Raw genomic sequence first — 18980 nt, forward strand, 5'->3', positions numbered from 1 at the left:
ATGTGTGTAGATGTGTATGTGTGTGTGTGTGTGTGTGTGTGTGTGTGTCCGTGTGAGGACAGCTAGGCTGCTTGTATGTTCATGGTGCAGGTGCTTCTTTGATTTTCTCTCATGCCTGCCCTGCTCTTCTACTTGCCTCCAAGATTCCCCATGGCCAGATGCAGTTCATGTTTCGCATCTATTTGCACTGTGTCTAGTGGCTTCATTCTGGGTCCCTTCCTCCAGGTATGGTGACCACTTAGGTCTCTGAACCATCCAAAGGGTGGGGATTTTTGTGACCCCTATGATCTCAACACTCCCCTGAGGCCCTCAGAAATACGGTAGCAAAAGATAAGGAGCTTGCAGCTCAGGGCAGCCCGCAGTGGGCCCTGGGGGCCAGTGCCAGTGCCAATTGGGAGACCCACAAACCTGGGCCACAGCAGCCCCTGGCGGGCCTCTCAGAGACACAAAACCATGTTCCCACATCCATCCATGGAAGAGAGGGCAGAGAAGAATCCAGAAGCAGGGCCACAGCCTGGGAAGGATGGGAAGTGGTGGATAACAGAGCAGCTACCGAAGACAGTGTGAAGGAAACTATACATTGAACTTGAAACCACAGTATCTGGGTTCAAGTCTTAGCCTCTCTGCCTCTTAGTGGTGCCACCCCAGCCACCTAGGTACTCATCTCTGCCTCAGTTTCTTTACCTGCAAAATGCAGATAATAGGAAGACTTAAATCACAGGTTTTCAGGATTCAATTACTTACATGGCAAAGCATTCTCTGGTGTGTAGCACGTACTTTTAGGCCCACATAATGACTTCTGTGGACCCTGGGTGCTTTCACTTTCATGGGCCTCTTCCTCCATAAAAAAATGTTTAAAATTCTATTGTATGACTATGTTGAATAGAAGCCATGCTGGATTGTATTCGTTGTTTCTTTTCTTTTCTTTTCTTTTCTTTTCTTTTCTTTTCTTTCTTTCTTTCTTTCTTTTTTTTTTTTTTTTTAAGATTTTACTTATTTATTCATGAGAGACACACACAGAGAGAGAGAGAGAGAGAGAGAGGCAGAGACACAGACAGAGGGAGAAGCAGGCTCCATGCAGGGAGCCCGATGTGAGACTTGATCCCAGGACTCCAGGATCACGCCCTGGGCTGAAGGCAGACGCTCAACCGCTGAGCCACCCAGACGTCCCTCATTATTTCTTTTGATTTTTAAAAGAAATGAAAACATTTTCGTAGGTCTTTAAATGTATCGTGACTCCTAAGCATCAGACCTATAGTGCCTAGTGGATAAACAGACTCTGGGGCTCCATCATGTTTGCTAATGAAGATATTACAGGGTCTCAACAACTGCGCAGTGCTTTGGCCTGGAAGGGTCATTGTCATTCCTTTAGGAATGCTCTATCATCCTCCTGTGGGTCCAGCATTCCTGTCCTTCCCTCTTTGTACTGAATGTCATGCTTCAATGTCCAATTTTCCAGTAGGAGGGCATTCTCTCCCTGGGCATCACAGAGATGTAGGGCTGGCATGCTCTGCTGTGGGAATGGCAGGCAGAGATCAACCTGGGTGACCAGCTCCTTTAGACCCCAGGGCATGGGTATGGGGCTAAGGAGGCTGGATACACCCCCCCTCCCTCACCCCTACCCCGCAGCCCTCAGAATGGTAACAACAGCGCCCTCTAGTGTCCCCCCAAACTCCCTGCGTGCGTGCCTGCCTCACCTATGTTCCAAAGCACCACCCCCTCCATGTCCAGAGCATAGGGCTTGTGTGGACCTTCACATGTTTGTGTTGGTCTAAACCCCTCCCCCTCGATTCATGCAGTAATTTAAACCCGCAACAATCTGCAGTGTGTTCATGTGGACCCGAAGCCAATGCTAAACTGCTGTCCACAGAAATGCAATGTGAACTACAAAGGCAAGCCACATATAAAACTTTAAATATCCTAGTAAAAGGAAAAGAAACAATTAAAGTTGATGATATATTTTATTTAACACAATACATCAAAAAATATCCTTTCAACTTGTGATCAATATAAAATTATTACTGAGATATTTCAGATTTTTTTTCATTCGAAGTCTTAGAAATCCAGCATGTATTTTACACTTACGGTGTATTTTAATTAGAACACTAAATTTTCATTGGGAATACGTATCTATATTTAAACTTCATAAAATTTATAGCAGAAAAAGCAGATTCACATACCCGCATCTTTCCAAAACTACTTAAAAGATTTTAATGACTGAATCAAGTATTAGTTTTGAAATTTAAATGTAAATTAATTTTTTTACATTTATTTTTTAAAGATTTTATTTATTTATTCATAGAGACACAGAGAGAGGGGGGGGGGGCAGAGACACAGGCAGAGGGAGAAGCAGGCTCCATGCAGGGAGCCCGACGTGGGACTCGATCCTGGATCTCCGGGATCACGCCCTGGGCTGAAGGTGGCGCTAAACCACTGAGCCACCCAGGCTGCCCGTAAATTAAAATTTTTTTAAATTAAAAATTCAGCTCTTCAGTTGCACTATTTGCATTTCAAGTGCTCAGAGTCACATGTGGCTAGTAGCTACTGAATTCCCCAGTGCAAGGCTAGATCATGAAAACTGTAGGAGCAATAAAGTATGCCCTTGTGGAAGTAAAGTACACCTCACAATTGATAAATTATTTATCCACTTAAATTCCCCAGCCAGGGTTTCCCAAATTAGAGTGCACAGAAGACTTAGGGAATCTGTAAGAATGTCAGATGTCCACCCCAGACCCAGATATTCATCTATGAAGGTGGCCAGAAGTGTGCATTTTGAGGAGATCCCAGGGCCAGTATAGTTTATATATAATTTAGTAGTAGCTTACATATAATTTAGTATCCACATGTTGGGAGAACAAATTCTAAAAACATTTTGATCAGTAGGGGCAAATCCAAAAAGTTTCAGCCCATTGTGTAAAGCAGTGATTCTTGTCTTCAAGAAACTTCGAGATGGGGAGATGATATCTGATGTGGGGAACCACAAAACAGGGTAGAAGGAAAGCTACTGTTGAAGTTCTGCCAGAATCAGGAACCATTGATCCCATCTGGCCTGATGAAGGACAACTCTGCAGTAAACAATCTGCAGGACTTATCAAAGAAGGACAGTCTCCCAGAGGCCAAGGCAGGGTGGAAAGCATGGAGAGGGGAGAAAGTGAGTCATATTTTCAGAGGAAAAGACAGTGTGACCTCTCTGAGGCAGCATGATTATGGAGGTACCTAAGGAAATGCAGGCATCTGGACCTTATTTAGTGGTTAATGCTGCTATGACACATGCCCTGGATTAACACAACAGGGGAATCTGATAGAAGAGCAAGAGAGCAACTTGATTGTGTTTGCACTTTGGGGTGCATGCTTTCCCACATGGCCTTGATTTGGTGATACCAAATCTTGACTCTGTCCACCACCACCATGCACGCTACCTGTTCCCCTGCCTGTTCTGTTGCCCCTCAGTGCCGGACAAGTCTAGAGCAGCAGGAAGACGCAGCACACCCTCTGGCACCCTGCTACCACCCAGTAGCCACTAGTCTCTGCTCACAAGCCATAGAGTCATCATCGCACTGAACGTGCACTTTTACTCCAGGGAGTCCCACGCTTCTAACAAGAGGGGAGCCTCTGACGAGGCAGGTGAATACCTCTGGATCTGGCTTGGAGACCAGATAAACCAAGGCTCAGAGACTGTGAACCTCAGACCTGTGTTAATGGATGGAGAAGCCCCCACCTGCAGAGATTCAGGATAAGGGGTCTCACCCCTGGAGTTGAGGCCCACCTTGAGCTCAAGCTCTTCATCGGCAGGTCTGAAACGATGACATGCTTCAGGGATGCTCCTGCACCATCTGGAACACCCCATCCACCCATACCCCCACACCCAGCAGCTCCAGTAACCGGGCACAGGACCACCACGGTGAGAACACAGCAGCCATAAAAGCAAAGCCAGCACCAGACCATGCTCAGCAGCCTCCTGAGATTCTCTTAATGACAACTCTTAATGAGGAGAAAGTGCACAAAGCAATTCAGAGGGCAAGCCTCCCTGGGGTCTGAAGCCTGAAGGAAGTCCATCCAACCCGGCCTGGCTATTTGGGAGCATTCAGAAAGTGACCCCTCTGCTGCCAGCCCAGACTCTCAATGGTGTCCCGAAGCATCAGTGTCCAGTCGTCACCCTTCCGCATTGGGGTGCAGCGCGTCTCCTTGAGCTCCAGAGCTAGGATCTCTGCAGGGGTCTCTGGGGTCAGCCCGGCTGCCAGGACAGCTTCTGGGAACTTGGCTGCAGAGGCGGGGGCCAGACAGCACCGGGGAAAGCTGTGGGGTGGTGCAGGTGGCAACAGGAGGGCAGGCGAGAAAACAGAGGGACAGATATGGAAAGGAGAAGGCAAGGAGGGAGGAGATGAAGGAACAGGGGAGGTAGGGATAGGGTGGTGCACAGAGAGGAAAGGAAGAGAGAGAAAGAGGCAGATGTTGGGTACTTTCAACTCCTCTCTACAATGACGCTGCCAGGAAAACTGCTCCTCTTTGCTGGAGACCCAGTTCACCCACTACCTCACAGCAACCATACCCAAACATTGATCACACACCCTCCTCCAGGACCACAGTTCTCAGGGCACAGTTCCACACAGCACCAGTCAAGCCCATGAAAGCCATTCATGCAGATTCCTGTCTCCCTTGCTTGGGGAAGAGGAGGGCCCTTGAAAGCCAGAGTACCCCAGTGACCCAGGCGCCTGTGGCCCATACCTGGGCTGCTGCCTATCCATCTGCTGATAATGGTAACCCACAGCCACAGCTGAGTGAGGGCACAGCAAGTACTGGTTCTCTTCCCAACAGCGACTCATGGTCCAGGTGATGGCCTCATCCGACATGGACTCAGACGTCATTGCCCCTGAAAGCTGACAGGTCCCAGGGTCAGAGGGGTGGGAATCAGGGCCAGGGGAAACCCAGGGAAAGTGACTAAAAACTCACTATATAACATAGGCAGGCAACACCAGAGATTCAGATGGTATCAGCTCAGACAGAAGCTCAGACAAAGAGCTCAGCTTTAGCTCAGAGAAAAATCTAGCTCCCTATGTTTCCCAGTTTTAAGTTGATTCACTCAGCTTGGGGGAAGGATCATCTGAGTTTCAGGTCAATGAATTCAGTTAGGATTAGCTCATGAATCAGCAAATTAGTATATAGTCTTGTTCCACAAATGGACACAACACAGGAGGTTATGGGGACTCAGACATTTCTGGTGCCTTGTCATCGGTGTACTCCCTTCCGGTGGGTGAAAGAACACCTTCCCAGCCCAGGTCACACCTCCTCCAGGAAGCCTCCCCCAATCCTCAGACAGAGGAAGACTCCCTTCTCACTGGCCCCTCAGTGTGGAGGGTTGATCTGATCATTCTTTGAAAATTTATTGTGTGCTATTGATGTGGGTTCACAGAAGACAAAGAATGTGTTCTATCTTTGTATCTCCAGCACCTAGCACAGTTCTTAGCTTACAGGGGATACAGGGAATACAGGAATGAAGGAATGAGTGATGGCTGTTCCAGCAGGTGGAAAGTCTTGTATGTGTACAGCCAGGGAGGGAATGAAGCAGTGTGGGATCTGGTGTCTGTTTCCCTGGAGCACCTCATTTACATGAGGAGAAGGAATGCGGGATTGAAACAAACCATTAACCAAATAAGTTGATCTTTGCTTGTGGTATGGTCTGAATGTTTGTGTTCTCTGTCCCCCAAACCCAAATTCATATGTGAAAAATTTAATTCCAATGTGATGGTATCTGAAGGTGGGACTTTGGGGAGGTAACTAGGTCAGGAGGGTGGAGCCATCATGAATGGAATTAGTGTCTTTATAAGAAGAGGCCAGAGAGCTTGCTAAATGTCTTTCGACCATGTGAAGCTATGAGGAAACACTGGCAGCTGCCACTTCTATGGAAGTTGCTCCCACCAGAACCCAACCAGGCTGGCACCCTGATCTCGGACTTCTGGCATCCAGAACCGAGAGAGATTAATGTCTGTTGTTTATAAGCCACCCAGTCTCTGGTACTCTGTGATAGTGGCCCAAGCTAAGACAGGTGGCATCACAGGGAACATTGAAATTCCACTGTGGTCTGCATGGGTGGTGGCTAAGCCCAGAGAACTATATCTAGTTCTGGGAACAACCCTTGAAGACAGTCATTGACTGTGTAAAATTCGGTCATATAAGGGACAGCTAAAGGAACTGGAAAGACTCAACAGAGAAACGAAGATTCTCTTGGAATATGGGAATCATACTATTCCCCAGGGCACAGGTGCGAAGGAGGAGACCCCAGCTCAGCATACAGAACTTCGTAATGATGAGAGCTGGTGTGAGGTAGTGAGGTCCTGGTCACTGGACATACAGTCTGGATGAGCTGATGGGATGTGGTAGAGAAAATTAAAGACAACATCAACATATGAAATCCTTTTTCTTAATGTAAAATAAGTGGACCATCACCAGGTTGCATTATAATAAAAGTAATCGGGGCACCTTGGTGGCTCAATCAGTTAAGTGTCCAACTCTTGATTTTGGCTCAGGTCATGATCTCAGGGTTGTGAGATCAAGCCCCACATTAGCCTCTGTGCTGAGCATGGAGCCTGCTTAAGATTCTCTCTCTCCCTCTGTCTCTCCTTCCCCCTGCCCCTGTCCACTCACACACACTCCCTCTCAAAAAAAGTAATAAACAAATTAAATAAAAGCAATCCTTCTTAACTAGATTCCTACCACTCTGAAGAAATAAAATTACTCCTTTTCCAGAAAGAAAGAAAGAAAGAAAGAAAGAAAGAAAGAAAGAAAGAAAGCAAGCTCAAGAGGACAGATGTCTCTGTTCATACCAGTTGGGCAAAGTAGCTTCCAATTGTTGCTACTGCTGAAAATCAACAATAATAAATAAAAATAATAATAATAGTCAATGTATCAAGCCCTGAATTACCAGGCAGTATACAAAGTGTTTCATGGGTATTATTTGACTTAAATCTTCAACAATGATAGGCATTCTCATTAGCCCCTGCTTCACTTATGAGGAAATTGAGGCACAGAGTTTAAGAAACAGGCCCAAGTTCTCATAGCCAGCTTAGAGCCAAGCCCTGTCTGACTCTAAACCAATGCTTTCTACTACCTCCCCTCATTCACTAAATTAATTCACAGAAAGTGACTGCAAAAGTACCTGGCTCATAACAGGTGCTCAAGAAACAGGTACCCTCTTTCCTTAGACAGATTTTCAAATCACTGTTGGGTTTCATGGCTACACCCTTCACCTTCTCTGTGATGCATGAATGGTGAGGTGACTGACCTTGCTGTGCAGTTCCTTGGGTAGACTCATGCTTTGGGTCCTTTCAAACTGCTCCATGAGAGTTCTTGTCCCCTGGCTGTCAGAGCCAGATAGCAGCCAGAAGATCCTCTCCATGTTGTAGGGCACCTGGGCAGGAAGGCAGGGTGCCAGTGTGTAGGGCCACACTGTTGTCCGTTCTTGACCATGCCCACTCAATCAACACCTGGACCAGGTGCACACTTTCCCACAGGTCCTACCTGAATGTCCATAGCTGAGGCCAAGGTTGGTTCAACAGCCGCAGACAGAGAGAAGTCTCCCTGCTGCACAGTCCTGTGGATGATGTCGTTGTGGTTCACTGCTGCGACCAGGCGGATGGGCAGGCCCATCTTCTGAGCAATGCACCCAGCTTAAGACAAGAAGGGAGAAGAACAAAGTTTTCTCAGACATGATACCCCAAGTACAAGAAATAGACGAGATTTAGACATACCAGACTTCATCAAAACTAAGAAACTTTTGTGCTTTTTGAAGATTTTGAAGACTTGTGCTTCAAAGACACTATCTAGAAAATGAAAAGGCAGCTCACAGAATGGGAAAAAATATTTGCAGATTGTATATCTGATTAAGGATACAGAATATGCAGATAACTCTTACAAATCAACAATAAAAATACTAGTAGCTCAATTTAAAATTGGGCAAAAAGACTTGGACAAACATTTCTTCAGGAGATATACACATGGCCAGTGAGAACATAAAAGATACTCAACTTAAGGAAAACACAAACCAAAGTCACAAGGACATACCATTGCATGTCCATTAGGATGGCTAGAATCAAAGCATTGGTGGGATGTGGAGAAACTGAAACACTCATATGTTGCTGGTGGAAATTTAAAATGGTGCAGCTGCCTTGGAAAAGTCTGACAGTTCCTCAAAAAGTTACACCTAGAGTTACCATGTGACCCAGAAATTCCACTTGTAGGTATATATGCTCAAGAGAAGGGAAAATACAGGAACGCACAAAAACTTACATACCAATGTTTATAGCAGCATTATTCATAATAGTTATAAAACTGAAGCAACCCAAATGTCCAATAATGGATAAACGGATACACAAAATGTGGTATACGTGCACAGTGGAATATTATTCAGCCATAAAAAGGAAAAAAGTATTCATACATGTTATAATATTGATGAAACTTGAAAACATATAAAGTGAAAGAAGGTAGACACAAAAGGACCCAAGTTGCATGATTCCATTTGTATAAAATGTCCAGAACAGGCAAATCGATAGAGACAAAAACAGATCAATGGTTGCCTGGAGCTGGGGGAATGAGAGGAATCGGGGAGTAACCACTAACAGGAACAGGGTTCCTTTCCAAGGTGATGAAATGTTCTGAAATTGACTGTGGGGGTGGCTGCACAAATCTGCACATATACTAAAGACTGTTCAGTTGTATACTTTAAACGGGTGAAGTGTATAGTATGTGAATCATATAACAATAAAGCAGTCTCTCTCACACACACACCAGGCACACATGCCTGCTACCACTTGCAGAAGAGAAAATGAAGGTTCCCTGCGGAAGGGCACATGCTCTTGACCCTGACTCAGCCTCCTAGAAGCAGCGCCTTCAGATAGACCACACCTCCTGGAGAGGCCCCATGGAGAAGGACAGAGCAGTGCCCTCGGCCCACCCTGCCAGCAGTTTCTGTTTGCATGGAACAAACAAGGAATTCCTCACCCTGAGAGAGGGAGAGAGTCCTAAAAGGTAGTCATCTAAGGAAGGTTTTACATAATTCACGAATGGTTCATCTGTGGCGGGTCATTAAGAGGAGTTAGGGATCACATCACCCCAACATCACTCTGAATTTTGCAAAGCACTTTCACATTCTTACTTCCTTTGATCCGCCTGTAAACCCCATGCTATTGGTGTATGGCAGAGGAGATACAGATGTTCAAAAGGGCCCAGGGGCTTAAATTTAAACAGCTGGTTCCTGATGGAGCAGATATCGATAGGAACACTCTCTGCAAGTGTTCGTTTTGTGCCCACCACTGTGGTAGGCACCAGGACATGTGCAGGCAGCACCATTCATGCAAATGGGGAGCCCAGTGTGTTTTCTCCCCCAATGAAGATGACTGAGCTATCCTTGCCTAACCGCCAGCCCCATTCTTCCCACCCTCATGGTAGTGGAAGAAGTCAGGGAGCCTCCTGACTGCTAGGATGCTTTCCTGGTCTCACTGAAGCCACCTTTGGCACCCATCAGAAGCAATGCTGCCGACAGAACCATCAGAAACAGTGGTGCCCGTTAGGAGGCAGCCTAGCAAGCTCAAGAGGATGCAGGCTCTGGAGGTGGTGATTCTGGCTCTGCCATGCCCCGTGTGTAAGCAGGGGCAAGCTGGCTAACTTAGCTGTGTCTCCACTTCCTCATTATAAAGCAGGGATGGGAGTACCATCCTCATAGGTGCACATGAGGATTAAATAAGTTGATATGTGAAAAGCACTTAGAGGGCTGCCTGATGCACAGTAAGTGCTAGATAAATGTTTATTATTATTATTATTTAAGATGATTTTACTGCCACACAGCAGCACAGCACTTCACCCTTACAAAGTTCAAGTACACACATGAAGGATCTCACTTGCATTTCACGGTAGCCCTGAGAGATATGATAAGCTATCCAATATTGCTTTTACACCCGAGCAGCTGAATCTAAGGGACTGCTCCATGGCCATTCAGCTGGGGCCAGAACCCTAAGTCCACACCTTTTTCCACCTTACATGGTCTCTGGGTAGTATTCTAGGAGTGGGAACATGTTGTGCCAGTTGCCCTCATACTAGGCAGCTGGCTGAGGCTGGGGGTAAAGTCCGGATATCTGGAGGTGGGGAGTGCCAGGCCAAACCAGAAGTTGAACCTTAACCTCATCTCTCCACACTCTCTTGAGTGGGGTTAGCCCATCCTTCCCCGCTGCAGCAAAAGGCTGGGATGTCCTCCCAGGGACTTCGGGGGAGGTTTGCTAGGGGCTCCTTCTGTGTGGTTGCCTGTCACCTTCAGCACGAGGACTCGAACTTTCTCCTCCCAGTTGTAGCCAAAGGGCAGCTGGAAGAACTAGGGCCACAGGCATTTTTCTGGAAAGCCCATTTCTGCCCAGGGGTTAACTTACCTGCAAGGTTACCAGCAGCCCCTGTGGGCACAACCACCTCCACGGGGGGCAGGGGGCATGTGTCTAAGGATGGTGCACACCGGAAATAAGCAAAGAAGTGATGGGCCATTTGCACAAGGACTCGGGCCCAGTTGATTGAATTCAGACTCATCAGATTGTGCTTCTTGACAAAAGCCACGTCGGCAAACACGGCCTTGATGGGCTCATCAAGCTCATCGCTGTTGCCCTCCACTGTCAGGGGAGAGAGCAGAGGGTAGCTGTCAGAAGCATGAAGAACCCCCACATCGCCAGTACTTGCCTACAAGGCCCTCCCACACTGGGCCCATCCAGCTGGGACCTTCACTCGGCTTTAGTTTCTGCTCGCCCAGGTCTTGGCCTGGCTTTCTAGACTCAAAATTAAGCAACTCAGGGTGCCTAGGTGGCTCAGTGTTTGAGCATCTGCCTTTGGCTCAGGGTTCGATCTCTGGGTCCTGGGATTGAGTCCCACATCAGGCTCCCTCTGGGGAGCCTGCTTCTGCCTCTACCTGTGTCTCTGCCTCTCTTTGTGTCTCTCATGAATAAATAAAATCTTTAAAAAAATTAAGCAACTCAATGAAAGAAACAACGTCTCATATTCTTGTGGTCATACTTCCAACATTTCTACCATTATAAGATATTAGACATAAATGATCAACCTTCTAGGTGGGATATTGGGAAAAGAACTCTTCCCTGGGGGATCCCTGGGTGGCTCAGCAGTTTAGCGCCTGCCTTTGTCCCAGGGCACGATCCTGGAGTCCCAGGATCGAGTCCCACATCAGGCTCCCGGCATGGAGCCTGCTTCTCCCTCCTCCTGTGTCTCTGCCTCTCTCTCTCTCTATGTCTATCATAAATAACTAACTAACTAACTAACTAACTAAATAAATAAATCTTTAGGAAAAAAAAAAAAAGAACTCTTCCTTGGAGCCCATGCCCACCTGCCCTACTCTCCAGGAAGAAGGAGAGATGGTTTCTGAGGCTATGAGGTGGCAAGAAGCTGATCCTTTCTTTACCCCATGGTCCTCCACCGGGGCTTGGGGATAGAGTTATTGTTCCCATATGCTCTGCCTTTCTCTCAGATCACAGAGAGGCATTCTGATCTCTGCTCCATGTGGTAGGTAAGCTGGCATGGACCTTTCCTCCCCGAACTGGGTGTGGACACAATTTAATTTATGGATGAATTACTGGGGAAATTTATGGTGAGTTGGCTATGAGTCCAAGTTTTGCTTCTCAATCCTACTCAATGAGCAATCAAGCCAATATTGATCTCTTATCTGGAACCTGGGTTTATTTCTCCACCAGATCCAAACTTGAAGGTGAGAGGTAAGATTTACTGCAGGAAGTGCCAGAATAGGCGTCAAGGTTGTTATTCATTCCACTGTATAGCAGCAATGAGGCCAGGGGGCTGACTCTAGATCCACCCACACGACAGTGGGATGTCTCTGGAGTTCTAGGAAAAGATTCACTGCTCTTAAGATGGAGCCACAGGAGGAGAGACTTAGTTACATTAAGTAAGCATCACATGCCACAAGGGAAATGAGCCTTAGGATTGGGGAAGGCAGAGCAGAGAATGCAAAGAATCTGGGTCCTCACTGACAGACAGTTGAGTCGCTAAATCAGCTGTTTGGAACCTATCTCACCACTAGACATTCACTTACATAAGCTGGAAAATATTCTTGTTCAAGTTCTGACTTAGATTTTCTGTTACTTCCAGCCAAAAATATCCCAAATAATCTATAACTAGCACCTGCTGATTATTTTGCACTTAAGAAGAACCAAGTATAAAATATATATGGAAAATGATGACTTTAAAAAACATTCGGTGTCCAACACACAACAATCCAGGTGGCCCTTTCCTACTCCCTGGGCTCCCTAGTCTAAGAGAAAAAAACATAACCACTCAGCTCTGGAACGAACACACATCCTCCTAGAAACCAAATCAGAAGATTCCAGAAAGGAAAGGAAGGACCTGAACAGTGCTATTTAGAAACAAAAATTAATTTCTTTAAAGTCTGCTGTATTATTAGTTCTTGAAGCTCAGAACATGTGCAAAACAGAAATGCCTCTTGGGCTCTACATTTATGACATGTTGCACTCATCGTCATCCACATTTCTACTACTATTTTACAAATGCACTGTTCTCCACTCTGTGGTCAGGAACCAAGCTTACATATAAGCTCTGAGGTAAAAGCCTTCCAATATCTGCTATAAGGCAAGGAGGGAGTACCTCCTTGGTACTCCTCTGGCAGAACAGAGGTACAGAATGTTATTCTTTGCTTTGATTCTAGGCAAAGATAGTTCTAACTCCATAACTAGCAATTATAGTGCTTAGGGTATAATAGGGACCCTTGGGAGCCCAGATTATCATATATCAAAATTTTGCAATGAGTGCAGGAAAATGCAGCCAAATATGGGCAACCACCAATGCTAATGTGTAAGATTTTCCAACATCTGCATTAGCTAAACCCAGAAATTTTCATTGGAATGTGTATGTGCTTGCTAAAGAAAAGAGAAGGGCTTTTTGCTTACTTTTGAACATATCGACGAAGGATCTTCATGCTACTCCCATGGGTAAGGTTTCTTTGCACTATGCTTTTGCTCCTTGACAAAACCGGTGTTATATGAAAACATCCCCTATGGGATTACACCAGAAGGCCAGGTGAGTTGGGGGAGGAATGTCTTTTGCCATCACATTTGCTCTCCTGCTAAGTGAGTGATCAAACCAAGCCAGGCCTCCTGGACAGCTTTCCCAAGGCCACAGTCTACAAAACCTCACCAAGACCCCCTACTCCTCATATCCCCCACCCCTACTTTGTGGCTACCTGGGGTCTAGCTAGGTGTGAAAAGTGGAAATAAGATGGACGGCTCCACTCAAGCTCATCCTGCCCTTTTACAGTTGATTTCTACAGAATAGATGCTGATATTAAAGGAGATATTCTTTTGCCCCTTTTGCTCTTCTGCAAGTACAATATGGCAAAATTTATGATGTGGCCCAGGAAGAGGTATCTCCAAAAATGGATACTACCGAGTAGTTTCCTAGATTGCTAACCAAATGCATGACTTACTTGTTTCTATCCTATAAGGGAGGGCATGAGCTGTTAACATGTAAGGACATTCTTTTAAAATAGTTATTTAACATGTTTGTGCTCTCTAAAGTTCAATGCCCTGGAACAAAACCCAAGGCACTTGGCTCAGGCTATGGGTCTGGTGGCTGCCTGTATATGGCACCAGTAGGCTGAACTTACATAGAGGTGGCACTCTTTGGGGTATGGTTTTCAACCTACACTTCTTGGGTCCTACTGTCAGTACTTGTTTATGCACTTGTCATCTCTGATAGCTTATAAAACTGTGTTGCCAAGAGCTTGTCTAGAGCTGAGCCAAGGAATATACCAACCTCATGACTGATGAAGAAAGGAAGGGACAGAGAAAAAAGAGGAAGGATGGTCAACTAATCACCTGACTAGTTGTATTCCAGCCAACTTCCCAAAATAGACCCATTCAAGGTGGTCATGCTTTACCTGGAGCCTCCATCCCAGCACTCACCTCCAAACACATGGACATTCTCCCTCAGCACTGTGGTCATCTGGAGCTCTTGAATCTTTGTGCAGTGACCCTTGGGCAGCAGAACGATGATGTCTATGTTCTTTGTCCCTTGAACACTCTCAATGGCAGCACTCCCTGTGTCTCCAGATGTTCCTGGGTATGCAGAAAAAATAACCCTCCTTCTTTAGATCAAGGTAGATGGAGAAGGAAAGAAATAGCCCCCAAAGCATTCCTGCCACATGAGGCAATGTCTACTTCAAATACCTGAAGAGTTGGAATCTAGTACTTAATCTGGGGTCCATGAACTTCCTAGAGATCCTGGGACAGAAATCAAGGAATCTGTGTGGACTTGGTACCAGGTAACCTTATACAATTTGTGTACTTAAAATACTACTCTGAGAAGGTTCCGTAGTCTCCACCGGACTAAGGGGTCCGTGGCACAGGAAGATTACAAATCCTGCTCTAGAAGAACCAGTAATACAAACTCCTTGAGATATATCAATGCAGGGCATCCTATGGATGAATACTAGCAAGTGAGGCACCTCAGGGGCTCCGGCCCTCACGCCCGCAACACACACCTACAACCACAGTGATGTGCTTCTCCTTCTTCTCCAGGAAGTACTGTAAGAACTGTGCTGTGCAGCACAGGGACAGGTCCTTAAACGCATACGTGGCCCCATGCCACAGCTCCAACACATTCAGCCCATTCCTCAACCTGGACAGATGGACCACCTCTCTGTGGCGGAATCTGCCGAAGGCCCGGTCGATCAGATCTGTGAGGGGAGAGGGGTTGGACAGTGGAGGAAGGGCATTATCTCTTCCTCAGGTTCTCCCCTCCCCCCCCCACTTCTTTACACTTTTGAATTTGAAGTTTCTATCTCCTGCTACCAGATAAGAGACCAGAAACGTTTATCCCAAATGAGACTGCATAGGAGTATAATTACATAATCCTAGAAAAAAGTCTGAAAAGACATGAACAACACTGTTCATAGATTCCTCACAGAGATGCCCCCTAGAGAAGAGAAATTGTGCTGTAAGACTCCCATTTTCTACTTTATAAACTTTATCATTAGGATTTCTCATGTGCATGTAGGTCAGCAGAGGCTCAATTCAACAATTGTGAAACAAACAAATCAGTGTCTCATCTCTTCTAATGCTCCTTCCTAAAGACCAGACGTTGTTTGTTTTTGCTATACGAAATTTCACACCTGTGATACCAGAACCTTGGGATGGTTTACATATAATCCTATCTAAGGCAGGTCATCTTAGGTGGTGCTCCTCAAACCTTAATTGACAGACCAATCACCTGGGATCTTAAAATGCAGATTCTAGTGCAGTAGGTCTGAAGAAGTCTGAGAATTCTAGTAAGTGCCCAGGCAATGCCATCAGTGCTATCAGACCACATTCTTGAGTGGTCCCCTTCTTTCCAGCCCTAAACTCTCAACATCGCATTGTGGATTATTTCACATTTGGCCTATAGACCAGCAGCCCATGGACACTTGCTAGGAATGCAGAATTTTCAGGTGCATCCTAGACCTACTGAATCAGAATCTGTATTTTAACAGGATCTCCAGGGCACCTGGGTGGCTTAGCCATATTTTAACAGGATCTCCAGGGCACCTGGATGGCTCAGCCAGTTGAGCATTTGCCTTGGGCTCAGGTCATGATCCTGGAGTCCCAGGATCTAGCCTGCTTCTCCCTCTCCCTCTTCCCCTCCCCCTGTTCCTTCTCTCTCAAACAAATAAATGAAATCTTTAAAAAACAAAACAAAACAAAACAACAACAAAACCAGGATCCCCAGAGGAGTCCATGGGTACATTCTAGTTTGAGAGGATAGTTTGGTCCAGGACACTCTCAAGGTCCCTTCCGAAATTACCATTCAAGGAAACAGAACAGCTATCTAAAGGCCCAGGTGCTTTATATACAGGTAGGAAATATCCCAACATTCAAGCATCTCAGGATGTTGGTGAAGTCTCTGGTCTTGAAGAGGTTTTTTTTTTTTTTTTTTTTTTTTTTTCTTGAAGAGGTTTTTGAGAAACATTGTCTGCAGACCACCATGGCATTCATCTCATTGAAGATAGAAGGTGGAATGGATGAACTCTTTGGGGATATTTACATTTCTGGGGTTCTAGAATCTGGGGGGGGGGGGGAAACTCCAAAGTTTGGGAAATAGGACTAGAAACCGCCTAGGGGTTAAGTGATGGATTTGCAGCTCTGTGGGGGTGCTGGACTGGCAGTGGAGTGAGGTGGGAGAGAAGGGAGGCTGGGGGATGCTCACCATTTAAGACTTCTTTTGGAATGAGCTCAGGACCAATGAAGAGGGTGCACAGCTCCTTCACCAGGCTGGGGTAGGAGAGCACACTCCACTGATGCAGGGTCTCTATGCCCAGCTGTGGGAGCTCCTCGGGCATGAAGAGACCCCCATCGGGAGCATAGCCAGAGAAGAGAGCCCCCTCAAAGTCGACCCGTGGGGCCATCCCCCGAGTGCTGACATACCACATGATCCTGGCAGCCTGCAGAGGGAACAGTCCCACAGGAAGAAGCTGAAGTATACACAGCACTTTCAGCTAGCCCCCAGACCACCACTCATAGGTGTAAGCATCCCCGCCCAAGAGACTGGATCCCTGTCAAGTCTCATGACAGCTTCATCTGAGACTGTCCAAATCATGACCTCTCCAGTTGACATGAGGCAAATCCATGGACCTTGGGAGAGGAGGTACCAAGTCATGCCAGGAAAGGAGAAAGTTTAATCCTCGCTGTCGAGCAATAAGGGAACTGGGAAAAGACCATAGCAATAAGGCCACTGCCATTCTGACAGTCCTCTTGTTAAGGAGAGGGCCACTACAGTTGGCTATACACCCTTTTGAGAGACACCTCCGTCCACTTGTGCCCAAAAAGTAACCACCTTCAATGGTTATACAGCAATGTTGCCTAGGTTATAATTGAGTAGTTCCTCACTCTGGTAGTTTGTTGGAATCAACTTGGGAGCTTTAAAAGAAATATTCCTATCTGAGACCCTCCCTGGATCAATCAGGTTAGACCCTCTAGGAGAGAGGCTCCATGTATGAAGCTATTGCGCAGCCAGGGTTAAAAATACGGTAACAAACTTGTCCCACTTTCCCCAGGACCTTCCTAGTTTCAAAGCCGAAAGTCCCATGTCCCAAGAAACTCCTCCAGGCAGACAAACTAGAACAGCCCCGTCATATTCATTAAAAACCAGTGCCCTACCTCTCAGCCTAATTCTGGAGTTGTTAGAAGTGCTGGCAAGTACCCTTAGTACTGTCTAGCCAAGGCTAACTGGCCCTGTGGGGACTCAGGACTCTCTGATTGGGGTTGTGGGAAGGGCGAGTGTCCAAGGGCACCCGAGGTCTAACTCTGGTCACAATGCCGCATCAGTTAGGCACCCAGGAGCCAGGTGCCATGTCTGAGCTGAGCTTGAGCTCTGAATACCTTTCTCTGGGTGAATTCAGGAGCTCTGGTTTTAAAGCCCCAAGGCCAGGAAACATTTCGGGAAGGACCCAGCGAGATGAAGAAATTTTCTGATAAAGGTGGGGGCAGGGCAGGGACTTGGACCCCCAAGGGCTGAGTCCCCGGCAACTGATCACGGACAGCGCCCCTGGGTGGGGGGGGGGGTTGGCCCCAGCAGGCTCAAGGCAGGCCCCTGTCACCCTGTCAAGGAGGTCCTCCCAGTCACCCACCAGGCCCTGGGTCAGGCAAGGAGGTTTTGATAAGGCCTCCAGGACACGGCGCGCTCCCAGCTTCTGAAAACAGGGCGCACTTCTCGGTTTCCGCCTCTGCGGGTCCTGCCGAAACCCTACAGGAGGCGCGAAGCCTGGAAAACCCTCGAGCCTCGGGTTCCTCCAAGTCCGAGAGGGCGAGAGGGCGAGAGGGCGCCGCGGCTGGAGCGGGCAGAAGGGGCCGGCGAGGCTGACGCGGCCACGCGAGGTCAACCGCGACCGGTTCAGCAGCGCAGATTAACCCCTACCGCTCCCCCGGCAGAGCGCCGCGAGCGGCCGCGGGAGGCGGAGGCGGCCAGGGGCCCAGGCGCCGGCTCGTGCGCGGGGCTGGCTAGGCCAGGGGGGCGCCCGCCGGCCTGGCGCGGTCACCGCGGCGAGCGAGCGGGCGAGCGAGCGAGCGGCGCCCCGCTCGGGATCGGCCGGCCTGGGACCCAGGGGCCGGAGGGGCTGCCGGGGCCCGGCGGGGGCGGTTACCGGACTGGCGGCGCGGGCGGCTGCGGGGCGCGGCCCCGGGGAGCAGGCGCGCGGGCGGGGCGGGGCGGGGCGGGGCGGGGCGGGGCGGGGCGCGCGGACGGGGCGGGGCGGGGCGCGCGGGGCGGGGCGGGGCGCGCGGACGGGGCGGGGCGGGGCGCGCGGGGCGGGCAGAAAGCACGCGTTTATTCCTCACTGGGCATTTTTTTGTTTGTTTTTTGGTGTTTTTTTTGGTATGCATTTTTTTTTATCGGGGTTCGATTTGCCAACTTATATATAGCATAACACCCAGTGCTCATCACTGGGCTCGTTTTTTAAGGCACCCGGCTAATCACTTACTCATATTCAGTCTCTTAATCTTCACTCCCGCCCTTATGTTTTTCGGATTGGAAGACATAAAATGGAGAAAAAAAGCGCTTTTCTTCTTTGGGTTTCATGCTTCTGACCTGCAAGATCAGACATCTGGACAAATTCCCTGTTCCTCAGACTAGGGCCAGTAGTAGTACATCAGAGATTCGGAATCCACAGCGTTGCATGGCCCTGTCTTAGCTCAACAAGTCCTTGGAAGAAAACACTTTTTATTAAGTATAGATCTATTCTAGAGTAAAATCCTCCCCGATTTTATTTATTTATTTATTTATTTAAAGAAGTAAGATACTTGACAAAATGTCCTCCAGATATGGCAAATGCCCCTGGATTCATGTTCATCCTCCTGGGTCCCAATTCACTTAGGAGGCAAAGTTTGAGAAGCTGGACTGATGTCAAATCAGGTTCAGCCGATGCCTCTGTGCTGGGCCTGGTC

At 47.6% G+C, this 18980-nt stretch overlaps 1 protein-coding gene across 6 annotated transcripts; it reads right to left on the minus strand.

Annotated features, from left to right (window-relative positions):
- Window positions 1-1942: 1942 nt before the first annotated feature.
- Window positions 1943-18233, minus strand: THNSL2 (threonine synthase like 2). Of its 6 annotated transcripts, none has more exons than XM_038561510.1 (9): window positions 18182-18233; window positions 16249-16483; window positions 14549-14743; window positions 13971-14123; window positions 10413-10643; window positions 7516-7664; window positions 7280-7405; window positions 4726-4877; window positions 1943-4296 (listed from the first exon to the last, which is right to left on the minus strand). In XM_038561510.1, the coding sequence occupies exons 2-9, from the start codon at window positions 16469-16471 to the stop codon at window positions 4071-4073; spliced, it is 1455 nt and encodes a 484-aa protein (XP_038417438.1). In that variant the 5' UTR covers window positions 16472-16483; window positions 18182-18233; the 3' UTR covers window positions 1943-4070. The 6 variants fall into 6 exon arrangements, with proteins under 6 accessions (XP_038417438.1, XP_038417439.1, XP_038417435.1 ...); XM_038561511.1 differs by lacking the exon at window positions 18182-18233 and adding an exon at window positions 17669-17921 and having other exon boundaries at window positions 1943-4261; XM_038561507.1 differs by lacking the exon at window positions 18182-18233 and adding an exon at window positions 17669-17920.
- Between the last annotated feature and the right edge of the window lie 747 nt (window positions 18234-18980).

The sequence above is a fragment of the Canis lupus genome, chromosome 17, assembly GCF_011100685.1.
Source record: "Canis lupus familiaris isolate Mischka breed German Shepherd chromosome 17, alternate assembly UU_Cfam_GSD_1.0, whole genome shotgun sequence".
Lineage (NCBI taxonomy): Eukaryota > Metazoa > Chordata > Mammalia > Carnivora > Canidae > Canis > Canis lupus.